Source organism: Erpetoichthys calabaricus, chromosome 11 (assembly GCF_900747795.2).
Source record: "Erpetoichthys calabaricus chromosome 11, fErpCal1.3, whole genome shotgun sequence".
In the NCBI taxonomy this organism is placed as follows: Eukaryota; Metazoa; Chordata; class Cladistia; order Polypteriformes; family Polypteridae; genus Erpetoichthys; species Erpetoichthys calabaricus.
The window spans coordinates 56754269-56772441 of NC_041404.2; the positions used below are offsets into that span (position 1 = coordinate 56754269).

The window sequence follows — 18173 nt, forward strand, 5'->3', positions numbered from 1 at the left end:
GTATGAGATTTGTAAAAGCAGTGCTAATTTTTGTGATACACCATCTGTTGGAATGAAAAATGTAATGTATTTTATTAATATATGCATCAATCACTAACACTGCTTTTATGACTGTCTGTTTGTGTGTGTGTGTGTGCATCCAGTGGCTATGCTGTTTGGTATGAGATTTGTAAAAGCAGTGATAAAGTTCATGAAGTGCCATCTGTTGGAATGAACAATGCAAAACATTTTATCACTGCACGTTTTTGATACACCATCTGTTGGAATGAAAAATGCAATATATGTTATTAATACATGCATCAATCACTAACACTGCTTTTATGACTGTCTGTTTGTGTGTGTGTGTGTGCATCCAGTGGCTATGCTGTTTGGTATGAGATTTGTAAAAGCAGTGCTAATTTTTGTGATACACCATCTGTTGGAATGAAAAATGTAATGTATTTTATTAATATATGCATCAATCACTAACACTGCTTTTATGACTGTCTGTTTGTGTGTGTGTGTGTGTGTGCATCCAGTGGCTATGCTGTTTGGTATGAGATTTGTAAAAGCACTGATAAAGTTCATGAAGTGCCATGTGTTGGAATGAACAATGCAAAGCATTTTATCACTGCACATTTTTGATATGCTATCTGTTGGAATGAAAAATGCAATATATGTTATTAACACATGCATCAATCATTAGCGCTGCTTTTATGACTCCCACACCAAATCCACCTTCATAAATGGGCAAGTATTTGTTTGTGCTTGTGTGTGTGTCCATTGGGTGGTTATGCCATTTGGTATAAGATTTGTAAAAGCACTGATAATTTTTGTGAAGCACCATCTGTTGGAATGAAAAATGTAAAGCATTTTATTACTAGAAATGTTTGTGATACGCCATCTGTTGGAATGAAAAATGTAATGCATTATATTAATGCATGCTTTACAAACTACATGTCAATAGATGGCACGCTGCAAATGTTAACGTTGAATAAACTGAGGTTTACGCTGATTACTTAGATTTCAACCCATCTTAGATGGATAGAACAGCTACTGGGACATAGCAACTGGATGGACCACACAGATACTTGTCCTTTTATTAAGTTGGATTACATTTTTAATTTTTCGGAAGCACTGTGAGAATAGGCAAGACACTATATACATAAACTATTATTATTATATAATATTATTGTTCACTTCTCCAGGCTACTTTTACCATTCCTGCTGTATAAACAACAATCACACACCGGTCCTGGCTTGAAGCGTACCTGACGTGCGGTGACCTGCTGCAGAGCATTCTGGCACTTGGTGTAGCAGGCGTCCTTCATGACAATCATGATGACAGGCATGTGCTTGTCCACGAGAGCCAGGGGTCCGTGCTTCAGCTCGCCAGCCAGGATTCCTTCTGAATGCATGTAAGTGATCTCTTTGATTTTCTGTAAGATGAAAGACGGGAGAGTTGGAGTTATTGAATTACAGTCACAATCTTGAGCTGACAGATTATTCACAAACTCCTCGTTATATAATATAATTATATCAATTCATTATATTTACATTATATGGCCCTTTCCTAGGTACTCGGAACACTTTCCATAGACAGAGGGGGCCACGTCAACCACCACCAATGCGTGGCACCAACTTGGATGCTGTGAGGGCAGTTGAACTTGTGCCAGTATACTCATCACACATCAGCTATTGAAGGGGTGACAGAGATAGTTAGCCATTTAGAGACTGGAGATGATTAGGGGGGCAGAATGGATGAGGTCATGGTGGGCAATTTAGCCAGGACATTGGGGAACAACCTAATCTTTTCAGGGATCTTCTATGGCCGTAGAGAGTCAGAACCTCGGCTTTTGTCTCATCCGAAGGACGACACCAGTTTGTTTAGAGCCTGGTGTCACCATCACTACACTTGGACATTGAGATCCAGACAGAGACCACAGGGTAAGCGCCCCAACCAATACCTCTTCCAGCAGCAAGCCAAGCTTTTCCTAAGTGGCCGTGCTGGTTAGGGTGGCAGTGTCATAGCTCCAAAGTCTCTGGGTCAAATCTCAGCCTCTGGACCTTCTCCATGCACCTCCTGCTACTTCGGCTTACCCTACCGGACCCCAAACACATGCAGGTTTGGTTAAGTAGAGGCTCTAAACTGCTGCAAGGCAGGAGGCAGACCTGGATATGGCCAAGGTCCATTAAAGAGCCCACTCACACACATAATTGACCCAATTTAACATCACCAATCAGCTTAACTGGCACAACTTTAGGGATGTGGGGGGAACACCTGACTACCTGAAGGAAAAGCCACACAGAGACAGGGAGAACATGCAGACTACACACAAACAAAACAAGCATCCAGGTCTGGGATTCAAGCCCAGGACACCCAATCTGTGAAGAGGCAGCGCTAACACATGCACCACCGTGCCACCTTACCATGCATGGCATTACACCCGCAGAATTGGACTTACCAGGGCTCCTTCTAAGCAGGTGGCATAGTTGAAACCTCGACCCATAACCAGAAGAGACCTTTGCTGATACAGCTCATCTGCAATATCTTTGATTTTATCATCCACGGCCAGAACTTCCTTGATCTGACCTATAAACAAAAATACCAAAATAAATTAAATATTGAGTCACAGCCAGCACTGGAGTTAATAAAAAATCAAATACTAAAATCGTGCCAGGAAAGACAATTTGTTTCACTCATTCTTTCTTGCAAAGCCAAACAGTGAGTTTTCTTCTGAATTCAATTTTTAATGAAATCATTGAGCAAAATACAAATGATTTCACTTTTTTTTGTGAAACGGCGAGTTTTGTTGCCAATTCAGTTTTCATGAATAATTTAGCAAAACACAATTTTTTTGTGAATTGTTTTGCAAAGTGAAACAGAAAGTTTTATTTTGAATTCAGTAAAACACAATTTATTTTGAAATTTTTTTAGCAAAGCAGAATACGGGGTTTTGCCGTGAATTCAGTTTTATACAAATCCACAATTTGTTTCACAAAACAGAATGGCGAGTTTTGCTGTGAATTCAATTTTTAATAAATATTTTGCCTTTTTTTTTGTGAAACAGCATGTTTTGTTGCAAATTCAGTTTTCACGAAGAGTTTAGCACTATTTTTTTTGCGGATTGTTTTCTAAAGTGAAACAAAGTTTTATTTTGAATTTAGTAAAACACAATTTGTTTCGAAATTTTTTAAGCCAAGTGAAATCCGGGGTTTTGCTGTGAATTCACTTTTCCACAAATCATTTAGCAACATGCAGTGTGTTCCACAAATTCTTTGCAAAGCCAAACTGCGAGTTTTGCTGTGAATTAAATTTTTAACGAATCATTTAGCAAAATGCAAATTATTTTGCAGATTTTTTTTTTTTTGCAAAACAGCGTGTTTTGCTGCAAATTCAATTTGATAAATAGTTTAGCAAAACACAATTTGTTTTACGAATTGTTTTGCAAAGTGAAACGGATGTTTTTGTTGTGAATTCAGTAAAACACAATTTGTTTTGCAATATTTTTTACAAAGTGAAATAAATATGGAGTTTTCCTGTGAATTCAATTTTCCACAAATCATTTTAGCAACATGTAATGAGTTCCTCAAAATTTTCTGAAAAGCAAAATTGCACATTTTGCTGTCAATTCAGTTTTTATTGAATCATTTAGAGAAACAAAATTTGTTTCATAAATTGATTTGCAAAGCACAAATTGTTTTCTGATTTTGTTTTTTGTAGTAAATGGAAACAGCACCTTTTCCTGCAAATTTGTTCTCATTTTTATGCAAAAGTGAAAGAGTGAGATTCGCTATAGGACAGGTTTTTATAAATTGTTTAGCAAAAAACAATTCTTGTGTGAATTTTTTTTTTCTAAAGCGAAATGGCAGGTTTTCCCATGAATTCAGTTTTCTGTGAATTTATTACCAAAACGCAATTTATTTTGTGCATTTTCAAAAAGTCAAAAAGTGGTGAGTTTTGCTGTGAATTCCGTTGTCGTTTAGTGAAATGCAGTTTGTTTTTTGTTTTTATTTGTCTTTTTTTTGAACAGCGATTTACATTCCTCAATTTTCCTGATTTGTTCTAGTGAAATTCAGTTTTGTTTGCAAAAATAAATGAAATAACATGCTTTGATATGAATTAAGTTTTTCATAGATTATTTAGTGAAACGCAATTTGTTTGGCTTTTTTTTTTGCAAAGAGAAACTGTGAGTTTTGTTGCAAACTCAGTTTTCACAAATAGTTTAGCAATTTGTTTGAATTCAGCAATTTTGAAATCAGTTAAACTAAATTTGTTTTGCAATTTATTTAGTGAAATCCGGGGTTTTCCATGAATCATTTAGCAACACACAGTTTGTTCCACAAATTTTTTTGCAAAGCCAAAAATCGAGTTTAGCTGTGAATTAATTTTTTAACAAATCATTTAGCAAAATGCACATTTTTTTGCCAAGCAGCAAGTTTTGTTGCGAAATCCAATTTGATGAATAGTTTAGCAAAACACAATTTGTTTTACGAATTGTTTTGCAAAGTGAAACAGACGTTTTTGTTGTGAATTTAGTAAAACGCAATTTGTTTTGCAATATTTTTAGCAAAGTGAAATAAATATGGGGTTTTCCTGTGAATTCAGTTTTCCACAAATCAGTTTAGCAAAATGCAATGAGTTCCTCAAAATTTTCTGAAAAGCAAAATTGTGAGTTTTGCTGTCAGTTCAGTTTTTATTGAATCATTTAGAGAAACACAATTTGTTTCATAAATTTATTTGCAAAGCACAAATTGTTTTCTGATTTTTTTTTTTTGTAAACAGAAACAGCACCTTTTGCTGCAAATTCGGCGATTTGTTCCCCTCATTTTTACGTAAAAGTGAAAGAGTGAGATTCACTGCAGGTCAGGTTTTTATAAATTGTGTAGCAAAACACAATTCTTGTGTGAATTTTTTTTTTTGTTTTTGCAAAGCGAACCAGCAGGTTTAGAAGTCAAAATCAATGAAATGCAATTTGTTTCGCAAATCGGTTTTTGCAAAGCGAAATGGCAGGTTTTCCTGTGAATTCAGTTTTCCGTGAATTTTTTTAGCAAAACACGATTAATTTTGTGCATTTTCAAAAGGTCAAAAAGTGGTGAGTTTTGCTGTGAATTCCGTTGTCGTTTAGTGAAATGCAGTTTGTTTTGGGGTTTTTTTGTCTTTTTTTTGAGCAGCGATTTGCATTCCTCAATTTTCTATAAAGTGAAAGAGCGGGATTTGCTGCAAAGGCAATTTCTCTTGAATCGTTTAGTAAAATGCAATCTGTTTGATGAAATGAAGTTTTGCTACAAATTCCATGTATTTTTCTAGTGAAATTCAGTTTTGTTTGCATAAATAAATGAAATAACATGCTTTGATATGAATTAAGTTTTTCACAAATCATTTAGTGAAACGCAATTTGTTTCACTCTTTTTTGTTTGCAAAGAGAAACTGTGAGTTTTGTTGCAAACTCAGTTTTCATAAATAGTTTAGCAATTTGTTTGAATTCAGCCATTTTGAAATCAGTAAAACAAAATTTGTTTTGCAATTTTTTTAGTGAAATCCAGGGTGTTCCCGTGACTTCACTTTTCCACAAATCATTTAGCAGCATGCAGTGTGTGCCACAAATTTTTTTTGCAAAGCCAAAAAGCAAATTTTGCTGTGAATTAATTTTTTAATGAATCATTTAGCAAAATGCAAATTATTTTGTAAAGCGGCGAGTTTTAGTGCACATTCAACTTGATGAATAGTTTAGCAAAACACAATTTGTTTTACGAGTTGTTTTGCAAAGTGAAACAGACGTTTTTGTTGTGAATTCAGTAAAACGCAATTTGTTTTGCAATATTTTTAGCAAAGTGAAATAAATACGGGGTTTTCCTGTGAATTCAGTTTTCCACAAATCATTTTAGCAACATGCAATTTCGTTGTCATTTAGTGAAATGCAGTTTGTTTTGTTTTTTTTCTTTTTGTCTTTTTTCTGAACAGCGATTTGCATTCCTCAATTTTCTGTAAAGTGAAACAGCGGGATTTGCTGCAAAGACAATTTTTCCTGAATTGTTTAGTAAAATGCAATCTGTTTTATGAAAATTTTCAAAGTTTTGCTGCAAATTCCACATATTTTCCTAGTGAATTCAGTTTTGTTTGCAAAAATAATAACATGCTTTGATATGAATTAAATTTTTCAGAAATCATTTAGTGAAACATAACTTGTTTCACTCATTTTTGTTTGCAAAGAGAAACTGTGAGTTTTGTTGCAAACTCAGTTTTCACAAATAGTTTAGCAATTTGTTTGAATTCAGCAATTTTGAAATCAGTTTGCAATTTTTTTAGTGAAATCCGGGGTTTTCCCGTGACTTCAGTTTTCCACAAATCATTTAGCAACACACAGTGTGTGCCACAAATATTTTTGCAAAGATAAAAAGTGGGTTTGGCTGGGAATTAATTTTTTAGCGAATCATTTAGCAAAATGCAAATTTTTGTTGCACATTCAACTTGATGAATAGTTTAGCAAAACACAATTTATTTTACGAATTGTTTTGCAAAGTCAAACGGACGTTTTTGTTGTGAATTCAGTAAAATGCAATTTGTTTTGCAATTTTTTTAGCAAAGCGAAATACGGGGTTTTCCCGTGAATTCAGTTTTCTGTGAATTTTTTAGCAAAACACAGTTTATTTTGCGCATTTTCAAAAAGTCAAAAAGTGGTGAGATTTGCTGTGAATTCCGTTGTCTTTTAGTGAATTTGTTTCGTTTTTTTTTTTTGTCTCTTTTTTGCACAGTGAAATAATGAGCTTCGCGTGAATTCAGTTCTCTCCGAATCATTTTACTTGTCCCTCTGCGTCACCACTCCGCTCCTACTATGGCTGGCTAAAATTCCTCCATGGCGGAGGTGCCGTTCCTTGCCCAGTGGCTGCCGCACGTGACGAACGCGAGATGAGATTCGACGCGATTGTCGGGAATGACTTACTGGGTAAGGCCTGCAGGCCGTTGATGATCTCTTGCCTTCTGTTTTGCAGTGAGATGCGATCTTCGGACATCATCAAGGCAAACATGATGAGAGAGACGTACTGGCTGGTGTAGGCCTGGAGGAAACACAACACAAGACGTTCACAGGAGGCGTTTCTCACCCGCGCTTTGCCCTTTCACTGGCCGCTCAGCTGCTCCCACGTCTGTTCTTGTTACTTATTCTATGGCTGATGCCTCCCTGCAAGGCGACTTCTGTCGTCATTTGACATACAATTGGCTTCACTGCTTTACTTTTTCTCCAGTTAAATCAACAGCAGGTAACGTGATTTGCCCCTGGTAGCACAGTGTCGGTAGCGGGACTTGAACCCACAGCCTCATGGCCCTCGGCTTCAAACCACAAGGACACGGGTTCAAAATCCACCCTCGTCTCTCTGTGTGCTCAAATAGAAAAACATCTATGACAGTCAGTGTACCCCTCTAAAGTGTCTGCGTACGGTCTGCACTACACAAAGGCGCTATATAAGTATCATTTGTTACTTAGTTTAAGCCGTAAATTTCAGAGAAAGTTAAAATAAATATCTGCGTACTCCAAAAGTAAAAAATACAAGAAAACCGTTATGAAATGTCTTGGGTCGCTGTGCAGTATATAAGGGCTGTTGTATTACAAAGCACTTGCCGTGAATTTCTGAACAAATGATCAAACCTCCCTGTGTGTGTTTGCATCAGATGTTAAAAATGCACGGAAACAGCAGCACTGCCATTGCAAGGTGGTCAGGGGTAATGCATGCTACACCAAGGCGCTATATAGGGATTGTTTTCTGCTCAGTACGCTTGTTGTTAACAAATCAGCAAATCACGCAGCCTGGGTGCTCCAGCTGAGTTAAATTAAATAAAATAAAATCAAACAAATCACCAGGACCAGATAATATGTACCCTCAAGCTCTTAAGGAGGCCAGCGAGTACAGATAGAAACCCTTGACACATATTTATAGGAAGTCACTGAGCACTGGAGAGATTCTGAAGGACTGGAAAATGGCAAATATTATATAAAAAAGGTGACAGGGCAGATCCAAGCAACTATAGGCCAGTAAGCTTAACATGCATCACAGGAAAATTAATGGAAGGAATTATTAAGGAAAAGATTGAGCAACACCTGGCAAGGACAGGAGTTATTAGGAACAGTCAGCATGGCGTCAGAAGAGGGAGGTCGTGTTTTACTAACATGCTGGAATTCTATGAGGAGGAAACAAAAGGATACGATCAGAGAGAAGCAAATGAGATTATTAATCAGGACTTTCAGAAAGCATTTGATAAGGTGCCACATGAGAGGGTGGGCATCAAACTAAAAGAAGTGGGAGTTCAGGGCGATGTTTTTAGATGGGCACAGAATTGGCTCAGACACAGGAAGCAAAGGGTGATGGTGTGAGGAACCTCATAAGAACTGGCCAATGTTAAGAGTGGTGACCAGCAGGGGACAGTGTTAGGGCCGCTGCTATTTTTAATATCTATAAATGATTTAGAGTATAAGGAACAAGCTGGTTATGTCTGCAGATGATATCAAGATAGGTGGATTAGCAGATCATTTGGAATCCGTTATATCATCACAGAAGGACTTGGACAGCAGACAGGCTTGGGCAGATTTGTGTCAGATGAAATTTAATGTCAGTAAATATAAAGAATTTCACACAGGAACTAAAAATGGGAGGTTTGAATACACAATGGGCGGTCGGAAAATCGAGAGTCCACCTTATGAGAAGGATTAAGGAGTCATAGTGGACTCTAAGCTATCGACTTCCAGACAGTGTTCAGAAGCCATTAAGAAGGCTAACAGAATGTCAGGTTATATAGCGCCTTGATGTGTGGAGTACAAGTCACAGGAGGTTCTGCTCAAGCTTTATAACACACTGGTGAGGCCTCATCTGGAGTATTGGGTGTAGTTTGGGTCTCCAGGCTACAAAAAGGACATAGCAGCACAAGAAAAGGTCCAGAGAAGAGCGACGAGGCTGATTCGAGGGCTACAGGGGATGAGTGATGAGGAAAGATTAAAAGAGCTGAGTCTTTACAGTTTAAGCAAAAGAAGATGAAGAGGAGACCTGAGTGAAGAGTTTAAAATTAGGAAGGGAATTAGTCCAGTGGATCGAGATGGTGACTTTAAAATGAGTTCATCAAGAACATGGGGAACACAGCTGGAAACTTCTTAAGGGGAAATTTCACACAAACATTGTAATCTTTTTAGTTAGCCAATAAAAGGTGTCATTTTGCTTGGCTTTTCTCTACATTCATAATGGCTAACATGGTACAACACCCTAGTACTACACAAACATTAGGAAACAGAGAACCACAGACACGGAATAAGTGACCAAGTCGTGTGGTGGATAGGAGGACCTTCTGGACATTCAGAACTCAACTTGATGTTATTTTAGAAGAATTAAGTGGACAGGATTGGCGAGCTTTGTTGGGCTGAATGGCCTGTTCTCATCTAAATCTTTCTAATGTTCTAATAAATCCAGAGAGTGTTCAGAAGCCATTAAGAAGGCCAACAGAATGTCAGGTTATATAGCGCCTTGATGTGTGGAGTACAAGTCACAGGAGGTTCTGCTCAAGTCTTTATAACACACTGGTGAGGCCTCATCTGGAGTCCTGTGTGCAGTTTTAGTTTCCTTAAAGACATAGCAGCACTAGAGAAGGTCCAGAGAAGAGCAACACGGCTGATTCCAGGGCTACAGGGGATGAGTTATGAGGAAAGATTAAAAGAGCTGAGCCTTTACAGAGATGAAGCGGAGACCTGACTGAAGTGTTTAAAATTATGAAAGGAATTAGTCCAGTGGATCGAGACGGTGACTTTAAAATGAGTTCATCAAGAACACGGGGACACAGTTGGAAACTTGTTAAGGGGAAATTTCGCACAAACATTAGGAAGTTTTTCTTAACACCAAGAACGATAGACACTTGGAATAAGTGACCAAGTAGTGCGGTAGACAGTAAGACGTTAGGGACTTTCAAAACTCGACTTGATGTTTTTTTGGAAGAAATAAGTGGATAGGACTGGCAAGCTTTGTTGGGCCGAATAGCCTGTTCTCGTCTAGAGTGTTCTAATGTTTTACTATGGACATGCCATTAATTCTTGGGTATAAAGTATACCTCCCTGTTTGGTCCAACAGTTATAAAATACATGGAAACAACGGGACTGTTAATGTGCCTTGGGATGGAGTCCACTATGCAAAGGCGGTATAAAAGAATTATGTGTCACCCCATACATGCTGTTGACACGTGAGCTAATCACTTTATTTGTGTTTATACTGTAACTGTAAAAAAATACACGCAAACTATGGAGTTGTAATTGTAGGGTGTCTTGAAATGATGTGCACTTTACAAAGGCGCTATATAAATATGATTTGCTACTCAGTACATGCTGTTAACTCCTCAGCTTAACCATTGTATCTACTTGTGTACTGTAACTGTAAAGACAAATAGAAACAGCTGTACCACAACTGTAAACTGTGTTTTGGGTGGTAAGCACCATATACAGTAAAGGCGCTATATACAAATTATGTTATCCAGTGCATGCAGTTGACGCCTGAACAAATCACTTTCTCTGCTTTAATACTGTAACTGTTAAACATACCTGGAAACAACTGTGCTGCTCTTGTAAAGTGTCTTGGCATGGTGTGCACTATAAAGGTGCTATATAAACACTTGTAACATGCGGTGAATTCTTGAGCAAATCGCCACAACCTATGTACTCCAAATGTAAAGAAAATTCATGGAAAACAATTGTACTTCAATTTTAAAGTGCCTCGAGAGGGTGCACACTTAATATCCATCCATTTTCCAACCCGCTGAATCCGAACACAGGGTCACGGGGGTCTGCTGGAGCCAATCCCAGCCAACACAGGGCACAAGGCAGGAACCAATCCCGGGCAGGGTGCCAACCCACCGCAGGACACACACAAACACACCCACACACCAAGTACACACACTAGGGACAATTTAAAATCGCCAATCCACCTAACCTGCATGTCTTTGGACTGTGGGAGGAAACCCACGCAGACACGGGGAGAACATGCAAACTCCACGCAGGGAGGACCCGGGAAGCGAACCCAGGTCTCCTAACTGCGAGGCAGCAGCACTACCACTGCGCCACCATGCCGCCCCACACTTAATATAAAGCCACTATATAAAGGAAGCGTACTTTCTTAGTTGATTCTTTTGCAGACATGAGGACTTAGACTGAGCATGGTAGCCTTGGCCGGATTTCAAGAGGGTTCTCTTACTGGGGGCAGAGAGTCAGGAGAAGAACAGGAGAACATGGAGGCAGAGTAAAGGTGTGGGAGGACAGCTGGATGAGATACTCGGCTCAGTTAACAAAGAATTTCAGGTCCCGTGGGCACCAAGCAGCTTAAAACTGTGTCTAAATAATGGCCAGGTCAGTGGAATAAGTGCGTGTCATCCCGGAGAATTCTGGAATGTCAAGAGTCTTAAAGCGAAGATTTGGGCGCCCAGATAGCTAAGAGGTGGGATTTTTCTGCACCTTTATTTCCTAAGCTGGCCACAAGAGGGAGCCATCTTAATTCTTTCCCCATTAGGACTTGTACTCTGCAGTTTCCAAAGCAAGGAGCTCTCTGATGCAGCTGGCCTTGAAGAAATTATGGGATGTCACCGTAGTTCAATAGCTCAGTGACTTTATTTATTTATTCATTTGGGTGGCATGGTGGCGCAGTGGGTAGCGCTGCTGCCTCGCAGTTGGGAGACCTGGGGACCTGGGTTTGCTTCCCAGGTCCTCCCTGCATGGAGTTTGCATGTTCTCCCCGTGTCTACGTGGGTTTCCTCCCAGAGTCCAAAGACATGCAGGTTAAGTGGATTGGTGATTCTAAATTGGACCTAGTGTGTGCTTGGTGTGTTTGTGTGTGTCCTGCGGTGGGTTGGCACCCTGCCCGGGATTGGTTCCTGCCCTGTGTTGGCTGGGATTGGCTCCAGCAGACCCCTGTGTTCGGATTCAGCGGGTTGGAAAATGGATGGATTTATTTATTTATTTATTAATTATTAATTTTAATTAGAAGCAGATAACATACCACAAATTCAAACTTACCAAAGCAAAGCAAAATTCATCCCCTATAAAACATGACACAGAAGCAGAAGAGACGCTCCTCACCTTTGTGCTGGCCACCCCAATTTCTGGTCCGGCGTTGATGTGCACCCCACAGTCTGTTTCTCGAGAGATGGAGCTGCCAACGGTGTTGGTGATGCCCACGGTGAGGGCGCCGCGATCTTTGCAGTACCTCAGGGCCATCAGTGAGTCAGCCGTCTCGCCTGAGGTAGAAAAAAGATGAACGTTTATAGTAAGCCAAGTTTAGGTAGGGACCCCCCGAAAAAAAAAAACGTGTTCCCCGATCATTTCACAGAACTGTCCTGATAGCTCATCTTTGTTGGCTAAAGGAAGGACATTATGAAGCGTTAACGCCAGGACACTTGTCCCCCTCTGACTTCAAGACGTGACGGGTGGCCACACCAGGACAAGGGGAAGCGTCAGATACACCAAGTTGATTCGTTTACCTGACTGACTGATGAAGAAGCACACGTCATCTCTGAAGACGGGCGTGTAGCGGTCCAAGAAGTCACTGGCCAGCTCCACCATAACAGGCAGCTCGGTCAGCTCTTCCAGTATCTGACGGGTCTACATGAGAAATGAAGAAAGAACGGGCTGTTTAAACACCAAGGAGCCATTTGGTGTCACCACTCCAACTTCTCTCCCACCCCACCCACTTCTCCGTATGCGTCACATGGTCAAAAGTGTGCAGACCCCAAAACATCACTACGCAAATCCAAACATCATGAACCTTAATGTGGAACAAAAGGGCTGTTTTTAACACGGAGGAGCCATTTGGTGTCACCACTCCAACTTCTCTCCCTCCCACCCAGTTCTCTGTATGCGTCACACGGCCAAAACTGTGCGGACCCCCAAACATCACTACACACATCTAAACATCATGGATCTTAATGTGGAACTAAAGGGCAGTTTTAACACCAAGGAGCCATTTAGTGTCACCATCCCACCCCACCCACTTCTCCATATGCATCACATGGCCAAAAGTGTGTAGACCCCCCAAACTTCACTATGCACATCCAAACATTTTGGACTTTAATGTGGAAGAAAAGAGATGTTTTAACACTGAGGAGCCATTTGGTGTCACCATCCCACCCTACCCCACCTACTTCTCCGCATGCGTCACATAGCCAAAAGTGTGCGGACCCCTCAAACATCACTACGCACTTGCTAAACATCTCGTGGACCTTAATGCGGAGCGCCATAACTTACTGCCACTGCTGCATGGAAGCTGGTCCCACAGCCAATCATGATGAGCCGCCGGCATCGTTTGATTTCCTTCAGGTGATCTTGAGTCCACCAAGAACAACTGAAACAGAAGAGACAGACAAGATGTCAGCCGTCACTCCTCGCTCCTCATTTTTCCAGAACTTTCCCTTGCAGTTTTTGATCGTGTCCAGCACTCCAAGGGTATTTGCTCCATGAAAGATGGTTCAAAAGATGGTCGTCCATTACCTGTGTTGCTGTCGAAGCACACGCGTCCCCTCATGGTGTTGACCACCGACTCTGGCTGCTCGAAGATTTCTTTTTGCATGAACGCCTTGAAGTTGCCTGGGGTGTGATAGAAAAGGACCCGAATGGTGGGGGGGTTTACTAATGCAATAAGGACAAGAGCTCTGTTCATCCATCCATCCATCCATCCATCCATCCATGTACTGACTGAGATCATTTCCTCTACATTCAGGAACAAACCAAAAGGTCCTAAAATGAAAGTGCTGCCCTTTACAGGCCGTTTGGGGTTGAGATGCCAACCTTTCATGATCTGCTGCAGCTCCATCTGTAGGGTCTGAATGGTCCGGGAAGAGTTGTCTCCCGCTACCCGCTTGATCCGATGTAATGACAGCTTCCCCTCACTCACAGCTGCAATGTCGTCATCTTCTAAGTAAATGACCTTGTTGGTGTGCTCGATGATGGCGCTGCCAAAAAGGAAAATTGAAACCTATTGTTGTGTTCCTGTTACCAAAATCAAACTGACCAATCAGATTGCTAGTAGCGACTGGACACACACACAGACCTTAGTCTTATATGATATAGGACTGTCTAAGACAGGTTGAAATCTAAAAAAAAATCAACATGGACCTCAACATCAACGCTTGAGGTGCACCATGCAATTCCTACGTCTCTGCTTAATGCTGTTTGGTATGGGATTCTTAAAAGCAGTTTCAATGTTTATGATGCACTATCTGTTGGAATGAGAAATGCAGTGCATTTTAGTACTATAAATGTTTGTGAGGTGCCATCTTTTGGAATAGCGAGACACAGCAACCAGATGAAAACAGACAGACACACAGACACCTATTAAGGAGGAGAGCGTCTTTTAACAATAAACACTACAGTTACTTTTGTTGTCTGTTATTACACAAGACCCACCCATTTTATATAGTGCCATTTCACAGTGTGCATACCCATTTGTATTAGATCTATTCTGAATCACAAATAAACAAAACAGCAGATGGCACTGTTTGCAATAAAATATATAAACTACACTGGGGATTAAAAGGAAAACAATATTAGACAAAGCGACGTTGAGAATCCACCACAGGTATGGGAGGATGGTGGGCCGGATTGTGGGCCGTAGTCTACCCTGAACAAATGAAGCTCTATCTATGTATCTATCTATCTATTATATAGTGCCTTTCATATCTATCTATCTATCTATCTATCTATCTATCTATCTATCTATCTATCTATCTATCTATCTATCTATCTATCTATCTATTGTACCTAATTCATACAATCTTTATGTTATATAGTGCCTTTCCCATGTTCTCTTAGTCAACACCATTTTCAAACACTTGGCAACTGTCACAGGTAGGCATTCTAATTGCTTTGATTTGAGTGCCAGTGGGTTAAAAGGATGTGCCCAAGGTCACCAACTGTGACAAAGTGGCACTGGATAAATAACTCTGAATGGAACAAATGATTAACTAAATGAAGCCAAACTTAAGATGGACAGAGAAGTGAGCCTAGCAGCAGCTGTTGTTTTCCTGGTGCGCCTCTGGTTTTACAGGCTCATTAAAACTTGGCAGCAGGGCTATCGAGGGCAGGCTGTCAGGCCTCGAGAGGTGTGTGCCAGTCAAGCCCAGCTGACAAAGTGATGCTCTGTAACTGTCACCCTCACTGCATTGTGTTGACAGTCAGATTAATTATTAAAGAAACTAAACAAACAGCCTGGATGTGCTTGGCTGTATGACACTCCCGCTCCACACCTGACCACAAATGATCTGCGTTTTGATCAAATGGCACTTGGGCAGCAACACCTAAGGCCCGAGGTTCTGCACCCGAGTTTTTTAAAGGTGACAGGTTTAATTAATCTCAAGTGATTCAGTTCACCTGCACCCAAACTGCACCAAGATGCAGGCAGCCGGGGTAGAAACCTCTAAGAGTGCTGATATTGAAAGGCGCTATATCATCTAAGAAGACAAGGCCCAAGTTTGGGGAGGTCCTCAGACTGTCTTAAGTCAAAGACCCCCAAAACGTTGCACCACCTGGTCAGAGCTCATATAAAACCAATGCTGGGAAGTGGGGCATGATTTTGGATTGGGGGTGGGGGTGGGGATTTAACTGCTAACTTTACTGTGGGTGAAATGTTTTCATGGTGAGTTTTATATTTTATCTGTTTCTATCTGAATTTTGTATTTTATCTTTTATTGTTGTTTTTGTAAAATTTCAGTTATTATTTCTCATGTGTTTTATGTCATTTCTGCTGATGTTTTTAAAAACTGTTTTAATTGTGTACTGTCCCTTTAAATGTAACTATGCTTCATGTTATCTGTAGGTGGGGCCATGGGAGGCGGGACCGCCATGACATCATCATCCATGGCCCCGCCCACTGGCTATTTAGCCTAAAGCAGAAGAAGCTCAGGCCGCGTCTTCAGTGAAGTTGTATTGCAGGTTTTGCTTTGTTGCTTTGGTTTGTTTTTTTCTTTACTCTTTGTTTCGGCCTTTGGATTCTGTTTCTTGATGAGTGTATTGGGCGCCTGCCTCCATTCTTCTCTTTTATTCCCCTTTTCATTTGACATTTAGAAAAGATCTTTGGGAATACTAGCTATGTCCGGTCTTCAGGACAAAAAAAATCAACCCAAGGACCCCCTAGCAGTTTTACTATACAATCGTGAACTTGCAGAGGCTTCAGCTTAACTCTTAAGAATGACCACCCAGTGCAGAGGACGGGGACCCCCCCCTTGTGCTTGCTGCCCCACTGGCTTTCGTAAGAAAACCCTGGCAATGCCATACCTTAGCCGTCCTGTTAATCTTTGTCTGGAGAAAATGCCTCCAGATAGACAAATGTGTTTAGTGAGAACTTCAGGACTTGCCCTGCATTGCTGAGGTGTTTCGCCTGCACGTTGTTGAGCCGCGGAGTTTACTTCGTTTCGACGTCGTGTCTCTTCCTCTGTGTCTTTAGCACGACGCGTTTGCTGCTCACAGGTCTTTCATAGTGACAAGTGAGGAGCCTGCATGCGCCATCTAGTGGCTGCCGTTGAGTGTGAGCAGAGCGGACTGCTCCATACACACACACACACACACACACCTCTTTCATAGTGAGAACTGCAGTGCATGCAAGTGCCTAAAAAAACGTAAAAGTGCATACATGCGCCACCTAGTGGCTGTGGTGGAGCTGTGGTGGAGCGATTAAAGTTATCCTTAAACAGAGTGTCATAAGATTAGCATATGGATAACGGCTCCTCATATGGACTCTTTGTCTCTCTGCATTCAAATTGTGCTACTGCTCCTCTAGAATGCGCCTTCTGATTTTGAGTCTCGGCCCCGTGAATATCCCATTAGTAAGGTTTAGGTCGACCTATAATTTGCATACGATGTGCCATGTGTTAAAGATGCTCTTGAATATTCATAGTTATAAGAGCTTGCAGAGCAGGACTAGACCCTGGCGTGGTAGGCTCCTCAGACGTCCTTTGTTAAAGAAATGTCTAATACACTGGCTGGTGTCCTGAGAGCTTTTGTATTCTATAGCTGAAGAGAATCTGTCTGCATCTGTAAGCTGAAATGTTAACTTTTGGGGGCGTTATATGTCCTACCTGGCATCTGATGCAAAATAGTACTCCACAGCTTTCCGGTCACAGACAGAATGAAGGCTGGTGGTGCTGTCTAACCGTCTGGATCTCCTGGCGTTCTCTTTATTGTTCTCATCTTTAAGGTGACCTAGTGGGTGGAAAAAAAGCCTTGCATTAAAATAATAATAAAAATCTACTTTAATAAAAAAAAAACAAGTGCCTGTCTGTGTGTTCATCTGCTTACTATGTCTCTGTCATTCCAACAGGTGGTGCATCACAAACATTAGCACTTCTTTTACGAATCCCATACCAAGTAGCAGATAACAGTCATCCTCAGTTTGAAGTACATGACTAAAATGGCTGGAAATAATCAACGTAGACCTCAACATTAACGTTTGCAGAGAAAAATCTACAGAATGTATTTTGTAACGCATGTAGGAATAAAATGCATTGAATGTTTCATTCCAACAGATGGCACATCACAAGCATTAGCGCTTCTTTTACGAATCCCATACCAAGTGGCATATAACAGAGACATAACATCCTGAGTTTTGAACTCCATGCCCACTCATTGTCCACATGGAGGTTGTAGGATCCTCATCTGTGTTTTTATTCCTATCACTAAATATGCTACCCTATAAGAAGGGTTGAAATCTAAGTAAACAACGCAGACCTCGGTGTTAATGTTTGCAGTCTATCATCTACTGGAATATATGTTGTAACGCATATACGAGTAAAATGTATTGCATTTGTCATTCCAACAAATAGCACATCAGAAATATTAATATCATTTTAAAGAATCCCATGCCAAATGGCATATTACACAAAACGTATGCATGGCATTTGTCATTCCAACAGATGGCACATCACAAACATTAGTACTTCTTTTACCAATCCTGTACCAAATGGCATATAACAGTCATCCTTAGTTTGAATTCCGTGACTAAGATGGCTGGAAATAATCAACGTAAACCTCAACATTAACGTTTGCAGAGAAAAATCTATCGGAATGTATTTTGTAATGCATACAGGAGTAAAATGCATTGAGTGTTTCATTCCAACAGATGGCACATCACAAACATTAGCGCTTCTTTTACGAATCCCATGCCAAGTGGCATATAACAGAGACATAACA

At 40.5% G+C, this 18173-nt stretch overlaps 1 protein-coding gene across 1 annotated transcript in view; it reads right to left on the reverse strand.

The window, feature by feature from the left end:
* gfpt2 (glutamine-fructose-6-phosphate transaminase 2) overlaps nt 1-18173 on the reverse strand; it is a 56712-nt gene that overhangs the window by 4860 nt on the left and 33679 nt on the right. Inside the window, 10 exon segments of the mRNA XM_028813115.2 lie at nt 1251-1418; nt 2445-2572; nt 6924-7038; nt 12075-12232; nt 12476-12596; nt 13239-13318; nt 13321-13335; nt 13482-13577; nt 13779-13942; nt 17063-17186. Of these exon segments, the coding sequence (XP_028668948.2) occupies nt 1251-1418; nt 2445-2572; nt 6924-7038; nt 12075-12232; nt 12476-12596; nt 13239-13318; nt 13321-13335; nt 13482-13577; nt 13779-13942; nt 17063-17186 (1169 nt within the window).